This window comes from Capsella rubella, unplaced genomic scaffold (genome assembly GCF_000375325.1).
Source record: "Capsella rubella cultivar Monte Gargano unplaced genomic scaffold, Caprub1_0 scaffold_4, whole genome shotgun sequence".
Lineage (NCBI taxonomy): Eukaryota > Viridiplantae > Streptophyta > Magnoliopsida > Brassicales > Brassicaceae > Capsella > Capsella rubella.
Window position 1 is genome coordinate 7,144,287 of NW_006238920.1, and position 16,233 is coordinate 7,160,519.

The window sequence follows — 16,233 nt, forward strand, 5'->3', positions numbered from 1 at the left end:
TTTCGTTATATTATTTTATATTTATTGAGTCTATATATACTATGTAGCATCTCTGGTCATTGCTAGTCACATGCAAACATAAAATGGATAAAAGATGGAGTCTTCAAGGTATGACTGCCCTTGTAACTGGTGGAGCCAGTGGAATCGGGTTCGTCCTTCTTCTAGCTCTCTGTGTCATATTCTTGACCTATTTTTTGCTTTTATTTAAGATGTTGCTAAATTTTGTTTCGTATGGAATGTTTTAGCCATGCAATAGTAGAGGAATTAGCCAGTTTTGGGGCCAAAATCCATGTATGTGACATATCCAAAACTCTTCTCAATCAAAGTTTATCCGAATGGGAGAGTAAAGGGTTTCAAGTGAGTGGTTCGGTCTGTGATGCATCCATTGGTACCGAGAGAGAAACACTTATGCAAACGGTTGCTACGATATTCGACGGCAAGCTTAACATTCTTGTAAGTTACTCTTAATATACAGAAACAAAGATCATATTATAACTCTTTTAGACCATTAAACATATTTTCATTTCTGTTCAACATATATAGGTAAACAACGTTGGCACAGTTCGCACAAAGCCAACAATAGAATATGTGGCAGAAGATTTCTCGTTCCATATTTCAACAAATTTGGAATCTGCTTATCATCTAAGCCAACTCTCACATCCTCTTCTAAAGGCTTCAGGCTGTGGAAGTATCGTCTTTATATCTTCTATTGCAGGGATAGTATCATTTGATGCTGCATCCCTTTATGGTCTCACGAAAGGTAACTAGGGTTTCATTACAAAACTTACTAATCAATGGAGAGATTTATAAAGGTACTGAACAATTATCAAAAAAAATTAACCGATATGGGATGTACGTATGCTAAAAATTTTGTAATATACGTACGTTAAAAAAAAAATCAAATTGCAATATATGCGGAAAATAATTTTTGTTTTTATCATACATATGATTTAGGTGGAATTTCAAAAATACCCCTTTTCATATACATCTTTTTAAAAATACCCCATTTTCAAACTTTATCAAAAAACCCACTAAAAATATTTAAATTTATCCAAATATGTGTGTAAGCTTATAAATATATACACAAATTACCTTTATATGTGTATAAAACTTTATATACCTTTCATAAATAGTGTAAAAATAAATTATAAAAACCTTATAAAAACCTTATAAAACCGTATAAACCCTTTTAAAAACCTTTTAAAAACCTTATAAAACTTATAAAACGATTTAAAACTATTTAAAACATTTTAAAATATTTGTATCGAATCTCTCAGTAGTAGTTATTATATAGAAGTACCTTATAAACTATATAAAACTTTATAATTTTTTATATTTAAAAAGGGGTATTTTTGAAAATGGATAGATAAAAGGGGTATTTTTAAAAAGGGGTACACCAAAAGAGGTATTTCTCAAAAGTTCTCTATGTTTTATGTAATAAAATAAATTAAACACAAATAAGATCGATTTTGAAGGTTTAAGAAAAGGTGAAAAATAAGTAATGTTAAAAATGATTATTATTAGTTTTTAATATTTTAACTAAATAATTAATGTCAATGGCATAACTTTGTAAATAACTTCCAACTTCAAGGTCTTTTTTCAAAAAAATGTTAATATAGATTATGTATACACGACCTTTATATATTTGACTAAAATTAAATTAAATACTTTTCAAATGATGTAGTTCTCTTTGATGGATCACAAATCTTTATCCATTAATGTATATGGTTCATGATCTTTCTCCAAAGCTATTCCAACGGCTATATTAGGTCTAATTTTCTTTGTAGTTTATGTGTTTTTTTTCCTTGTGTGTGTATATTTTCTTGTTTACAGGGGCTTTGAATCAACTAGCAAGAAATTTGGCTTGTGAATGGGCAAAAGATGGCATAACGGCAAACGCTGTTGCTCCTAACTTTATCCGCACTTCATTGACTCAATCTGTAATACACGCATGCACACCCTCACACCTTTTTTCATTTTTTGGTCTTTTACAAATAACATCATCCACATCTTATACTTGTTTCTTACAACAATCAGTTTCTCGAAGATGCCGGTTTCAACGAGAGTTTGTCCAGTAAAACTCCACTTGGTCGTGCGGGAGAACCAAGAGAGGTTGCATCACTTGTGGCTTTTCTGTGTCTACCTGCAGCTTCATATATTACTGGTCAGACCATTTGTGTTGATGGAGGTCTTACAGTTAGTGGCTTCTCCTATCAGCCACCACAGGCTTGAGAGCAGTTGAGCCGAGTCTTGTCCTTTGGTTTGGTCTCATCAAGAACGTCCAACGATATATTCTCATGTATCATATTTTATCGAAGTAAGAACTTGTCTTTTTGACTCGAGAGGAAAAAGTATTTTGCTCTAGAAATAATTACATGAGATCAAAAATATGAACACAAAGATAGTTACTATTATATTCTTAACCTGTTAGTATCCTTAAATTTCAACTATATTGTAAAGATGACTCATCATCATCACTTACATCACCAACTCTCCCATACTAATTTAAAGGAAACGGTGCCTATCAAAAATATACGTCATTATCTTTAGCCCCATTAAATATTTTAAACTAAATTCAGTCATTCTTATGACTACTTTGATCTTTAATTTGTCACGTACTGTTGGTTGGTGAGAACCTAAATTGATGAAATTGAGATACATTGAATATCTAGGTTGCCTAGCTAGCTTACATAGTACCACTAGTCTCTCAGATTTTTTGATAATAGTATTGAATTGTTTTCCAATCATATGAATTTTTTTGAGAATACTTGAACACCTGATCAGATATTGTTTTTATATGAAAACATATAGAAATAGTAATGTAATTGAGTGGAATTAATTGTCAATAAAAATGTGAAAAAACCATCAGAATGAATTATTATGAAAGGAACAATAGATTTAGATAAACTTGGCAAAATAATATGACTCAATGATTTTATTATATATATGATTTTACAATTCTGAGGATTGAGATCATTGAGCTGAGTCTTCTTCCTTTGCAATAACCAAACAATTTCAATTATATATATCCTTGAAATTTATTCAACCATATATGAAATATTTTACGTAAGCTCTACTTCTTCGATCGATAGATATCAAAAGAGCATAATTACACTTTCCCAAATGTAGCAAATGATCAACAAAAACTCCCTCAGTTAAAGAGAGAAATGGACAAATGAGATTTTTATCATACTATGGGTTAAACTTCTGAATATATTGGTAAATTGTGGCATGATCATGAAACCAAACAAAGAAGATAAGCACCAAAAGTATGAAAGAATCATTTATCGTTTTGTTTTTGACTATTAATAGCCCCTTCATTTTGACTTATAGACTTTTGGCATGTTCTTTATTTTGGAATGATTTTGACTATTAATAGTTCATTTTTCCTCTGTTACAAAAAAAAATAGTTCATTTTTCTCTAGACCATTAACTTTTTTTACTTTGGCATGTTCTTTAGTGGTTATCACAGATTTTGCCATTTTTGCCTCCCCATTTTTCATTTTCGCCATTTTCCATTTGTCTTTCAAATATGCCCTTTTTTTACAACTTAAAAAAAAAACTAAATATTTGAGAAATTCTTTTCATAAAACATATACTTAGTAAAATATACTATACCCTACAAAAAAAGATATAACCAAATCAACCCAAAAATCATATATCAAATTGTGTTTTGTATAAAACAAAATAGCAAATTTAAAAGTTTTTACTGGCAAAATTTGTAAACACTCTCCACAAAGGATGATGCTTGTAATTGATCCATGTTCTTTATTATGGCTAATTTCTTCACCTAACATATAAAACAAAATCATTAATTGACAATTATGTCATTAACTGTATATATGTAATATGTAGCATTTCTGGTCATTGCAAGTAACATACATAGGAAAATGGATAAAAGATGGAGTCTTCAAGGTATGACTGCTCTTGTAACCGGTGCAGCCAGCGGAATCGGGTTAGTCTTTCTTCTCTCTTTATCATTCTTATTACACATTGTTATGCTTCTCTTTTAACATCTTAAATGGTCAAGATTTCAAGGAAATTAAGTTTGTGTAATGCTCAGGTATGCCATAGTAGAGGAGTTGGCTGGTTTTGGAGCTAGAATCCATGTATGCGACATTTCTGAAGCTAAGCTCAATCAAAGTTTAAGGGAATGGGAAAAGAAAGGGTTTCAAGTGAGTGGCTCAGTCTGTGATGTAACCTCTCGCCCTGAGAGAGAGAAACTAACGCAAATCGTCTCCTCGCTGTTCGATGGCAAACTCAATATTCTAGTAAGTAAAATGATCTTAATGATGATACTAATGAACTTAAGCATATTCATGAGGGGACAACTCTTAAAAGACTCATTGTTTTCAACATGTATAGGTAAACAATGTAGGCAGAGTCCGCACAAAGCCTACGACAGAGTATACAGAAGAAGATTTCGCTTTCCATATCTCATCAAATGTGGAAGCTGCTTACCATTTTGGCCAACTCGCACATCCACTTCTAAAGGCTTCAGGCTATGGAAGCATCATCTTTGTTTCCTCTGTTGCAGGGGTTATATCTTTTGATGCTGGATCCATTTATGGTCTAACGAAAGGTAAGTAGAGAATGAGTTACTACTAGAAGCATATATAGATCCATGCAGTTCATATTGCAAGACTGACTAAACAACACCAAGTTTTGTCTTTTTATTTTTCTGTGTTTTGTTGATTTGTTTTACAGGAGCTTTGATTCAGCTAGCTAGAAATTTGGCATGTGAATGGGCAAAAGACGGCATACGAGCCAATGCTGTTGCACCTAGTGTCATCAATACTCCTCTGTCTCAATCTGTAATCAAAACAGTTTTTACATTTTCTTGTGATTGTAAAAACCATATACAGGTCTCTAGTCCTAACCACTCTTAATTGTTTTTTTTTTTTTTTCAAAAGTATCTTGAGGACGTCAGTTTCAAGAATGGATTGTTGAGTAGGACTCCACTTGGTCGTGTCGGAGAGCCAAATGAGGTTGCATCACTAGTGGTCTTCTTGTGTCTACCTGCAGCTTCATATATCACTGGTCAAACCATTTGTGTTGATGGAGGTCTCGCTGTTAATGGTTTCTCCTATCAACCACAGGCTTGAGCATGGCATTGTGGTGTTTTGTTTGTTTGTCTTAAGATTCTCAATATTTTCTCTCTAATAAAAACTCACAAACCATGAGTTCATTAATGATATCACAATACCATTGTGGAGATTACACTTGCAATGCCAACAACTTCACACTTTGCTTCACAACCTTATGTCTTGATGACTCAATGGAGATAATGGGGCGTCTCTGTGGCACACACCATCGTTGTGATTATCCAAAAGTGCGTGCAAAATCTTGAAAGTTATTACCTTTATTCTCTGTTTTACAAAAGATATCATTAAAATATCAAGATCCATCATTACTTACATAATCATTTTGTCACACCAAAAGGTATAAGAAATATTCTCCTTTTTTGCTCCAATCGAAAAAAAATATATAACCAACTTTGAAGATTTGATTAATTATAAAAAGGGCTCAAAAATACTAATAAAAATCAAAAATATTTCCAAAGTAAAAGTTGTAAGAACCCAAAGTTAATTTTACGGTAAACACTTTTTACCTAAGAAACAAAGGAGGAAGTTTGTCCACGTCAAATATAATAATTTTCTGTCACGTCAAAAAAAGGAGGAACTCTATCCACTTCAAGTTGTTGTTGTCACAGTCTAAACAAAAATCTCGACTTCTAGTTTCAGTTGTCTTTTGTGAGTGAAGTTATTGAATTAGACAAATGAACAAGTTTTGGACAATGATTTGACAACAGGTCAATTATTAGGCAGGGCTATGTTGGACGTTCTTGAGAAAAACGTTGCAATATATCCCAAAGAGAGAAAGAAAGAAGCCTATTGATGTGTGTTGTTATCAGTGATGTTATTAAAAAGACACAAATAAGTAAGTTTGGTTGAAGATTTTGACTATAAATAGTCATGTTTGCTTGGAACCACTAGTTTAAGTACTTTTGTCATGTAACATTTCCATCACACATGCCAATATACTCATCAAGTTTGCACTTGATAGTCCACATTCATTTAGGGGGTGTTATTGGATGGAGAATTTTAAGGGATTTTAATTACGGGTAGATTTTAAAGTTCAATAGCCTTTAAATACAATTAAGATGGATTTGGTATGAAAGAGATGAAATCCTTTGAAAAGTGTTAGGATTGTGTTTGTACGTGTTTTAGATGTAAAATACATTAAAATCTTAAATGAAACAAAATCCATTGAAAATTGAATAACGCTTGTTTTAAAATACTTTAAAATACATCCAACAAATGTTAAATTCAATAACAGCAGATTTTATTGTGGTTTTTAAAATATATCGTTAAATAACGCTAGATTTTGAAATACATCCAAATCAATTAAAATACAAGGTTGAATAACACCCCCTTATTGTCATTGCCAATCAAACTTGGTAGATATCACTATTAGGACTTGGCCAATGTTTATCACGTTTTATGTTTCCTATGTATGCTTAACTAATATATCCACCTCATATTCAAAGGCTTAGTGATCTATCTTCATACTATTTATAATATGTGGAACGTCTAGTTAGTGACAGACAAGTCATAGAAAGTATCAATGGATAACAACAGATGGAGTCTTCAAAGTATGACTGCTCTTGTGACCGGTGGAGCCAGCGGAATTGGGTTTGTATTTCTTCTAAATTCTCTCTGTATCTATTGTTCTGTTTCTATATAAAATCATAAAAGATCGTTTCTCGAATATTTAGCTATGCCATAGTAGAGGAGTTAGCTGGTTTTGGAGCTAGAGTCCATGTATGTGATATATCTGAAACTAAGCTTAACCAAAGTTTAAGCGAATGGGAAAAGAAAGGGTTTCAAGTGAGTGGCTCAGTCTGTGATGTAACCTCTCGTCCCAAAAGAGAAAAATTGATGCAAACTGTATCCTCATTGTTTGGTGGCAAACTCAACATTTTAGTAAGTAACTTGTTGTTGAAGAAACTGGTTGAGTTTAGCATTTTCTTGGGGGAAAAGTTTTAGAGACTCATTTGTGCAACACAGGTAAACAATGTAGGTGGAATTCGCAACAAACCAACGATAGAGACCGTGGCAGAAGATTTCTCGTTCCATATCTCAACAAACTTGGAATCTGCTTATCATCTAAGCCAGATTTCACATCCTTTGATGAAGGCTTCAGGATTTGGAAGTATCGTCTTCATTTCCTCTATCGGAGGCGTTGTTTCGATGGCCTGCGGATCTCTTTTTTCTCTAGCAAAAGGTAAATAGAGTTGCTACTAGAGGCAAGACACAAGTCCCAAAAAGGAATTTTAAAATGTGTTTTTACATCTTTTACAGGAGCTCTGCATCAGCTAGCTAAAAATTTGGCATGTGAATGGGCAAAAGATGGCATAAGAGCCAATGTTGTTGCACCAAATGCTATCACGACTCCTATGTCTCAACCTGTAACTAAAAAAACAAAATTGTACATTTGTTATTTTGTGTGAATGTATCAAACTCAGTTCCTCTAATAATTTCTTAATTGTTTTTTCTTGAAGTTTCTTGACGACATCAGTTTCAAGGAGGCATTGTTGAGTAGAACTCCACTTGGCCGTGTTGGAGAGCCTAATGAAGTTGCATCTCTAGTGGTCTTCTTGTGTCTACCTGCAGCTTCTTATATCACTGGCCAAACCATTTGTATTGATGGTGGTCTCACTGTTAATGGCTTCTCGTATCAGCCCCATTCTTGAAAGTCGCCTTGTAGCGTTCTGTTTGGTTATCCTAAACCTCAATGTTCGTTGTATAATAAAAACTCAGCCACGCTGTGAGATTAGTATTTGCATGAAAACAGAAACGAGAGTTCACTTTTCTACTGTGGAGAGGTTAATCTCGCTAAGATATACAATATTTTGATGTATGTGCTTAAAGAATCTATATTATTTAAAATTCATATGGTTTTCAAAATTAATAAAATTTTCCAAATATTATATGAATTTACAAATAAATGATCGAATAAACTCCCCTAAAATTAAGAGAAATATATAAAAGCGGATATTTCACTGGAATATTCTCGTGAATTCATATTTCGAAGAGGAAATTTAACTGTTCGACTGGAAAATTTAGGGGAAAGTGATTATGCCTGTTAAGATGTTTAATTCGTCAATCAAACATCATTATCTCTAAATGTTTGTGTAAAGCTTCCAACATTAGAATAAAAAACCATATCTAACCAAGGCCTTAAGCTTTGTTTCGTTCATCATCCAAACTTTAAATTCATCTTTTACAAAGATATTTAAACAAGGGAAGAAATAATAATACAATAAACCAGGTCATTTGTGAGTAACTGATTATACTATATAAGCTTTGTTCGTTACAGTGTCACCGACAACACCTTTCAGCGACTTAAATATAACTAAGTACAAGAAAATATTTGATACTTCAGTTTCATTTTATATATGTGTTGATTAATACGCATGCATATACAAATGCACGGGAAGATACGTATATGGGATAACAACTATAGTAGAGAAGCTCAAGCTTTACAAGTGTACGTTGACAACATAATAGAGCTAGTACACCTTACACTTGAATATATATGGATGTTATGTAATTATGTTAGAGATATGATTCAATACACATTTACTTCTCAATATTTGATTTCTCTAAATTATGTATTTGCATAACCCTAGAGGCTCATATATATCCTCCTTCTATGTACATCATCTATATATATAAAGTTAGCTTTTTCTCTCTTCTCATGATGCCACCTAAGCATCCACCTAAGCCACATTATTTTTTACACTAAAATAAATTTAAAACATTCATTTAGTGCATATTTATGCTACTTATTTAATTAATAAAAAATTTATATAAATAAAATAAATTATGTAAATAAATGAAATGTTAAATAAGAAATACTTTCATTTTTTATTAGTTAGTAGTAATAATATAATTCAACTTTCATTTTAAATTGATCATAGTTTAAAATTTTAAATGTGTTACTGAGTTTAAGAATGTAAGTAAATTTTAAATTTATGGTAGAATAAAAACAAAATTTATGTAATTGTATATATAAAATTTTAAAGGGGAAAAGTAAAATTGAAAGTGAAATATTAGTTTAGAACATGATCAAAAAAAAATGCTTTTAATCCAAATTTAAATATTGAAAGATAATAATTCAAGAGAAAATAACTATAATATGTTTTGAAAATCAATTAAAATAACTAAAAGATCACAATATAAATAAAAAAATTAACAAAAAAATTATAAACCTTCCGCGCGCAGCGCGGATCCACTGCTAGTTTTGAATATATAGAAAATACAGCTTCTATATATATGTTACTCTCATGATTGATGTTGATGTAACTAACCCGTCTCCATCGGCATTGTGGCAATGGATGGTCCCTCATCCACGGGTTTGTTGATGTAACTCTTCATCGTTGGCATCGATGTCAATAGATATTGGTCCCTCATTCACATGGTTGGAAATTTTAGCACGTTTAGTTGTTTGGTTTGTTTTTTTCCTTATGGAATCTTAATCTCTCAACCATATATGTTTGGTAGTACATTATAAATATGTGATCTACTTTTATTCAATGTATAAGCTATATATATGATCATTGATTAGTAGTTGATACATAGTTTACTGTTTACGGCCGGGCTTGATTAGTAGTTGATACAGCGTTCATGGATGTGATTTGTGAATGAGTTTGAATAGAAAAAATTATGAAATATTTTTGGGGTTATATTTGATTTTTAGTTAATATTAATTAACTAAATAATAAACTTTTAGAATACTGGTTTTGAGAAAACTCATCTTTTAAAACATGTTTATTGGGACAATGCACATCCTTTAGCCCGACATACATATGTATTTGGAAAGCTACCACTTGAAAGAACATAACTTTAGCATATTATACTAAAGAATAATAATGGGTGCAAAATTGATATAAAAATTAATTATTACGTTTTATGTCTGTTTATTTTTTATTTTTTTTTAAAATTTCTTACCATAGCTTAGTTTTATATTTCAATAAATAATTGTAACAGATTAATAAAGTTTAACTCCTTAGCTATGTGTTATATCACTAGCTCTTCGTTGAATATTATAGCCTATTCTTCGGAGTTACCAAAGCTTTACTCCACACGATGAAAAATTGTAGCTAGTCTGTTGCGAAGTTTAACCCTTTGTCAATTGTTGTTTAACCCAAAGAAATTTCCATAGCCACTTTAAGGTTTGTGACGGAAAAATCGAAGGACTAAATTGATACATGTTAATCTAAACTTTTAAGCTAATATAAATTAGCGTTACGTAAATAAATTTAAACTAAATGGTGTATATATATGTGGTGTTCTAATACTATAGGGGTCTCCATTATGAATTGATAAAAACTTTCTTTACCACACAAGGATTGTCAAAATGAAAAACATTATGTGGACGTCTGAATCAATTCTTTATAAGATCCATTGAAGAAAAGAATCGTCGCAGGATGATAACGAAGATCCCAATGGCAAAGATAGGGGAAAGGTTGGGAGAGAACTCTAGATGGAGTCTTGGAGGCATGACCGCTCTTGTCACTGGTGGCACTCAAGGCATCGGGTTAGTCGTCAAACTTAGTTTCCCATTTTCGTAGATTTGTATGCTCTTTCATTGCATTGTTATTATAATAAATATAGGTGTGTGTCATGAATATATAGGAAAGCTATAGTGGAGGAACTAGCTATGTTGGGAGCAAGGGTTCACACATGTGCAAGGGACGAAACTCAGCTTCAAGAACGTTTAGGTGAATGGCAAGTAAAAGGGTTTCAGGTCACCACTTCTGTTTGCGACGTTTCTTCTCGTGATCACCAACGAGAGAAACTCATGGAAACCGTTTCCTCTCTCTTCCAAGGAAAACTTAACATCCTCGTAAGTATACATTTATAAGCCCGGGGTGGGATCTAGAAGAAACAATTCATGTTGTGTTTTATGCTTTATATATATAGGTCAACAATGTAGGAACGTTTATAGTTAAGCCGACCACAGAGTATACAGCTGAAGAATTCTCTTTTCTAATGGCTACAAATCTGGAGTCAGCTTTTCATCTCTCACAACTCGCGCATCCTTTGTTAAAAGCTTCTGGCTCAGGGAGCATCGTGCTCATGTCTTCTGTTTCTGGAGTTGTGCATGTCAGTCTTGGATCCATATATGGAGCAACCAAAGGTATGGGATATAGATGTACATCCTTAACACACAATATTTTTCCCTTGGGTTATGATGCTTACGCATATATTGAGTAATTTCAGGAGCAATGAATCAGCTGGCTAGAAACTTAGCTTGCGAATGGGCGAGTGATAACATAAGGACTAACTCTGTTTGTCCTTGGTATATCACAACTCCTTTAACTAAAAACGTAAGGCCAAAACTAAACGCTCTCCTTAGCAATATGTAAATAAAAAATATTATCTATATATATGTTTTTAACTAATACGAAAAATCTCTTAGCATCTCAATGACAAAGAGGTTATAAAAGAATGTGAGCGTAGGACAGCCCTAGGACGTACCGGAGAGGCAAATGAAGTCTCACCACTTGTGGCATTTCTTTGTCTTCCTTCAGCTTCTTATATCACTGGCCAGACCATTTGCGTTGATGGAGGTGCCACTGTCAACGGTTTCTCCTTCAAGCCTCTGCCTTAAACACACACATATTTGCATGTGTTCGCATCATATTTTCCAATAATAAAACCTACGGGTTATATAAAATATCCCAATTTGTAATATGTAATAACTAATAAATGTAATTTTTTTTTTTTTAATAAATGTAATTTAGATATGTCATATGTCGATTCTTTTCAGCTAATCTGTTCGTAGTGTCATATTAGTTTTTCTCTATAAAGCCACTTTATATATATACTAAAAGGTAAAAATACGTCGTAACCGTATTAAATTATTTGTAAGCATTTTCTTAACTAAAAATAATATGATTGTGGTAAAATATATAGTTTTCTTATAAATATAGGCAATATGTGATCGTCCATGTATCATTACTTATTTATTAGCATTTGATTAACAAAGTAAGACTCATCATCACTTAGATCATCAATTCTCTCCCCATCATAGCTAAAACCCTTTTTGTTTTTAAATTGGAAAACACTTTATTAGTTACGTAATCACAATGCCCAACTTAATATATAATACTAAACTTAATTTAGTCGTATGGATTTTACTTTGATCTCTAATTTGTCTCCCAACCGCACCAGTCACAACGTCACTAGATACGATGGCTCTCCTCAATTACTTTGAACATTCTCATAACCTCGTAACATTATTTATTGTATATTGCCATTAATCTCATTATCCTTTCTCATCAAACGATAACATAAATCATCACACAATAAGTCAACAATGGCTAGAGCAGCACAGAGCAACAAATGGAGTCTTCAAGGCATGACCGCTCTTGTCACCGGTGGAACCAAAGGCATAGGGTTTGTCTTCCACCATCCTTTTTTCCAAGTCACATTTCTTGCGTTACAAGAGACAACAAAAAAAAAACCTTATTTTGCTTATAGATTTATTGTTGTTGATGAATCGTCTCTAGGCATGCTATATTAAAGGAACTCGCAGGACTTGGAGCTACAATACATACTTGTGCAAGAGACGAAACTCAGCTTAACCAATGTTTAAAAGAATGGGAAACGAAAGGCTTCAACGTCACAGGATCGGTTTGTGACATATCTTCCCATACCGATAGAGAGAAACTGATGCAAACTGTCTCCTCTCTGTTTGAAGGCAAACTCAACATCCTCGTCTGTCTTCTCTTCTCTATTTCACCACAAAGTTGGTGAAAAATCTCATGAGATACTAATTATAGGAATTATATAGATAAACAATGTAGGAACATGTGTGACAAAGCCAACAACAGAATCCACAACAGAGGATTTCTTGTATCAAATCTCAACAAATTTGGAGTCTGCATACCATTTGTGCCAGCTTGATCATCCTCTACTCAAATCCTCTGGTTACGGAAGCATCGTCTTCATTTCCTCTGCTGCTGGAGTTGTCTCATGTAGCGTTGGATCCATCTATGGTGCAACTAAAGGAGCTATTTGCCAACTGGCGAGGAGCTTAGCTTGCGAATGAGCTAGCGACAACATGAGGGCTAACTCTGTTGCTCCTGGAGTCATTTCAACTCCTCCAGCTAAAACTGTAAACTCTTCAAAAACACTCTTTTAACAAAATGTTACACGATCATGTAAATTAATTGGTTTCTCTTGTTTAAGTTTATACAAGGAGAGGAGTTTGCAAAGAATATTGCGCCAAATATACCAATGCGCGCTGGATAGCCAGAAGAAGTGGCTGCAATGACTGTGTCTCTGTGTCTTCCTGCTGCTTCTTACGTTACAGGCCAAACCATGTGTTGATGGAGCTCTCTCTGTTCATGCCTTCTAAAGTCTTCCATATGCTTTTGTAGCGGAAGCAAAACTAGAACAAATGGATCTAACATTCTCGTGACTAGAAGCAGTGACGCCACATACCCACGATGCTGATCGTCTGATGCTCTGATACCATGAAGGAAATCTCAAAACAAGAAAGATTCAATCTTTATTAAGATAACTAAGAAATAAGATAGCTCATTTATGAGCTTTATTGTGTAGAGAAACTAAGATAAAAGAGACTTTAGATTGTCACCAAGATCCAAATGATTTTTGATTGATCTCTTACAAAGATTAAGAAGAGAGTTACCACATGAGGCAACTCCCAAAGATACTTATCTTCTTCACACTACACAAATTTATATATGAATCTTTCTTGATGAAAACCCTAAAGCCATGCATGGCTTCATGGGCTGTTTCTTAATTATGATACTAATTAGGCCTTTAATGTGTGCTCTAATAATTTGTTCTTTCCAATTTTATGTAATCCAGTTTGATACATTCTATGTTTTGTTTCCAACCATCTGAGTGAGTTTAATGAATAAAAGCAAGTTATCAATAACCTTACGAGTTACGTAACGTCTGTATTAAACAATGTTCTTATTAAAACGACGTACGTAAAGAAAAGAATCAACACAATCCCATGTAGTTGGGCCTAAACCCTCAACAAAGGCCCGTGACATCGTTCCCATGGGTATGGCCTAGTGTAATTATGAAAGGTCGTTATCTTCAGTCATTATGAATTTTTCTCAACCATTCAGATCTGCAGGGAAAGATCTTTGGTTCTGTGATTCAATACTCAGAATGGCAAAAACAGGGGAAAGCTTGAGAGAGAATCCTAGATGGAGTCTTCGAGGCATGACCGCTCTTGTAACCGGTGGCTCCAAAGGCATCGGGTCAGTCCCAAATCTCTACCTTACCTATTTTTCTAACTAGTCCAATATCAAATCTGAAATCTCATTTCTATTTTAGATTTATATATGGATCTTTTGATTGTACATCCAATAAAAAAAAGAATAGCTTCATGAAATGATTATGTTAAACCCCAAATGTATATGTGTGCCATTAATAGAGAAGCTATAGTAGAGGAACTAGCTATGTTGGGAGCAAGAGTCCACACATGTGCCAGAGACGAAACTGAACTTCAAGAAAGCTTACGTAAATGGCAAGAAAAGGGGTTTCAGGTTACTACTTCTGTTTGTGATGTTTCTTCTCGTGACCAACGAGAGAAACTCATGGAAACCGTTTCTTCTGTCTTCCAAGGAAAACTCAACATATTAGTGAGTAATCTATATGTATATATATAAGCTTTTATGCATATAAGAAAGTGACTTTTTGTTGTGTGGCTTCTTATGTTTTTGGTTTTAATCAATATATAAAGGTAAACAATGTGGGAGCTATTATAGTCAAGCCGACAGTAATGCATACATCAGAAGATTTCTCATTTACGATAGCTACAAATCTCGAGTCAGCTTTTCATCTCTCACAGCTCGCACACCCTTTGTTAAAAGCCTCTGGTTCAGGGAACATCGTGCTCATCTCCTCCGTATCTGGAGTTGTGCATGTCACTGGTGCGTCCATGTACGGAGCTAGTAAAGGTATATATCTATAATCTATATGAAAGCATAAATATTCAAACAATTAATGATGCATCACGTTCCAAGAGTTATGAAAATGTAAGTGTTTTCTTTTCTAGGAGCATTGAATCAGCTAGGAAGAAACTTAGCATGCGAGTGGGCAAGTGACAACATTAGGGTTAACTCTGTGTGTCCATGGTTCATAGCAACTCCTTTCGTTAACGAAGTAAGACAATATATATGAAAGTTAAGAATTAATTTATATAAATCGAATTCTTCTCAATTGTAATATAAGTGACAAATCTATTTAGGTTCTTAGTGATAAAGAGTTCAGAAATGAAGTGGAGAGTAGGCCACCGATGGGACGTGTTGGAGAGCCAAATGAAGTATCATCACTTGTGGCATTTCTTTGTCTTCCTGCAGCTTCTTATATAACAGGTCAAACCATTTGCGTTGATGGAGGTTTTACTATTAATGGTTTCTCTTACAAACCTCTGCCTTAAGGCCAAATTAGATTGTTTCCGTTTATATTTACGTTTATTATCATTTCTATAACCATTTTAGTGTCTTTTTATATCTTAACTCAGAGTTGTAAAATATTTGTGAATTACCCAAAAAAAAAAAATGGGAGTTCGAAATAAGACAGCTCTAAAATATATTCCATGCTTGTGTTTTATGCGATTCTAGTGGTTTAATTGCAAAACTGTAACAAATGTTTTGATAATATTTTCAGTTTATATATTATATAAAGACTTTTTTCTACTAAGTTCAAAAAAAAAAGGAATTTTCTAGTTGTGAATACTATAGGGAAGGAGACAGGTTAGGAATATCTGTGTAGATGTAGATGGAGCTCTCTCCTACAGTCCTACTGATCCGTTCATCATGCCTTCTAAGCCCTCCAGCAAGGCAAATCTTTTATCAGCCAAAACAAATTGTTTTTTTTCGAAAACTATATATCATTTCTAAAATTTTATTGTATTTAAACTTTTTATTTAATTTAATATTTATAGTTAGAATGGTAGCACAGAAACGCCTAGATAACAATATGTATGAAAATAAATATACTAAAATTACATATATTTCCACAATTTTATTGTATCTAAAGTTTGATGTGTATTAATTGGTTAAATGTAGAGATATTAGTTTATATGGTACTGTAAATGGTATTAAAGAAAATATATCTTATTAAATATCATAGTAATAAATTTTTTTAGAAGCTACACGTTAAAGTATAGATA

At 33.1% G+C, this 16,233-nt stretch overlaps 5 protein-coding genes and 1 pseudogene across 11 annotated transcripts; all 6 read left to right on the forward strand.

Annotated features, from left to right (window-relative positions):
• Window positions 1-68: 68 nt before the first annotated feature.
• Window positions 69-2,414, forward strand: LOC111830976 (tropinone reductase homolog At2g29330). 2 transcript variants are annotated; one of them, XM_023784065.1, is made up of 5 exons: window positions 69-148; window positions 246-453; window positions 544-760; window positions 1,834-1,940; window positions 2,038-2,414. In XM_023784065.1, exons 1-5 carry the CDS (start codon window positions 84-86, stop codon window positions 2,230-2,232), a joined length of 792 nt encoding a protein of 263 aa, XP_023639833.1. In that variant the 5' UTR covers window positions 69-83; the 3' UTR covers window positions 2,233-2,414. The 2 variants fall into 2 exon arrangements, with proteins under 2 accessions (XP_023639833.1, XP_023639834.1); XM_023784066.1 differs by having other exon boundaries at window positions 95-171.
• Window positions 2,415-3,841: 1,427 nt separating this feature from the next.
• Window positions 3,842-5,220, forward strand: LOC17887808 (tropinone reductase homolog At2g29340). Of its 2 annotated transcripts, none has more exons than XM_023784140.1 (5): window positions 3,842-3,955; window positions 4,064-4,271; window positions 4,366-4,582; window positions 4,708-4,814; window positions 4,914-5,220. In XM_023784140.1, the coding sequence occupies exons 1-5, from the start codon at window positions 3,891-3,893 to the stop codon at window positions 5,103-5,105; spliced, it is 789 nt and encodes a 262-aa protein (XP_023639908.1). In that variant the 5' UTR covers window positions 3,842-3,890; the 3' UTR covers window positions 5,106-5,220. The 2 variants fall into 2 exon arrangements, with proteins under 2 accessions (XP_023639908.1, XP_023639909.1); XM_023784141.1 differs by having other exon boundaries at window positions 3,887-3,959; window positions 4,048-4,271.
• Window positions 5,221-6,466: 1,246 nt separating this feature from the next.
• On the forward strand, window positions 6,467-7,956 carry LOC111831007 (tropinone reductase homolog At2g29320-like). 2 transcript variants are annotated; one of them, XM_023784360.1, is made up of 5 exons: window positions 6,467-6,695; window positions 6,759-6,986; window positions 7,071-7,287; window positions 7,365-7,471; window positions 7,565-7,956. In XM_023784360.1, exons 1-5 carry the CDS (start codon window positions 6,642-6,644, stop codon window positions 7,754-7,756), a joined length of 798 nt encoding a protein of 265 aa, XP_023640128.1. In that variant the 5' UTR covers window positions 6,467-6,641; the 3' UTR covers window positions 7,757-7,956. The 2 variants fall into 2 exon arrangements, with proteins under 2 accessions (XP_023640128.1, XP_023640127.1); XM_023784359.1 differs by having other exon boundaries at window positions 6,779-6,986.
• Window positions 7,957-10,392: 2,436 nt separating this feature from the next.
• Window positions 10,393-11,803, forward strand: LOC17890478 (senescence-associated protein 13). 3 transcript variants are annotated; one of them, XM_023784366.1, is made up of 5 exons: window positions 10,393-10,605; window positions 10,683-10,914; window positions 10,992-11,208; window positions 11,292-11,398; window positions 11,491-11,803. In XM_023784366.1, exons 2-5 carry the CDS (start codon window positions 10,729-10,731, stop codon window positions 11,680-11,682), a joined length of 702 nt encoding a protein of 233 aa, XP_023640134.1. In that variant the 5' UTR covers window positions 10,393-10,605; window positions 10,683-10,728; the 3' UTR covers window positions 11,683-11,803. The 3 variants fall into 3 exon arrangements, with proteins under 3 accessions (XP_023640134.1, XP_006293509.1, XP_023640135.1); XM_006293447.2 differs by having other exon boundaries at window positions 10,704-10,914; XM_023784367.1 differs by having other exon boundaries at window positions 10,704-10,914; window positions 11,519-11,632.
• Window positions 11,804-12,390: 587 nt separating this feature from the next.
• Window positions 12,391-13,434, forward strand: LOC17888420 (annotated as a pseudogene).
• A 756-nt stretch (window positions 13,435-14,190) lies between these two features.
• LOC17888681 (tropinone reductase homolog At2g29360) lies at window positions 14,191-15,676 on the forward strand. Of its 2 annotated transcripts, none has more exons than XM_006295532.2 (5): window positions 14,191-14,314; window positions 14,491-14,698; window positions 14,800-15,016; window positions 15,115-15,221; window positions 15,307-15,676. In XM_006295532.2, the coding sequence occupies exons 1-5, from the start codon at window positions 14,223-14,225 to the stop codon at window positions 15,496-15,498; spliced, it is 816 nt and encodes a 271-aa protein (XP_006295594.1). In that variant the 5' UTR covers window positions 14,191-14,222; the 3' UTR covers window positions 15,499-15,676. The 2 variants fall into 2 exon arrangements, with proteins under 2 accessions (XP_006295594.1, XP_023639919.1); XM_023784151.1 differs by having other exon boundaries at window positions 14,261-14,318; window positions 14,493-14,698.
• The last annotated feature ends 557 nt before the right edge of the window (window positions 15,677-16,233 follow it).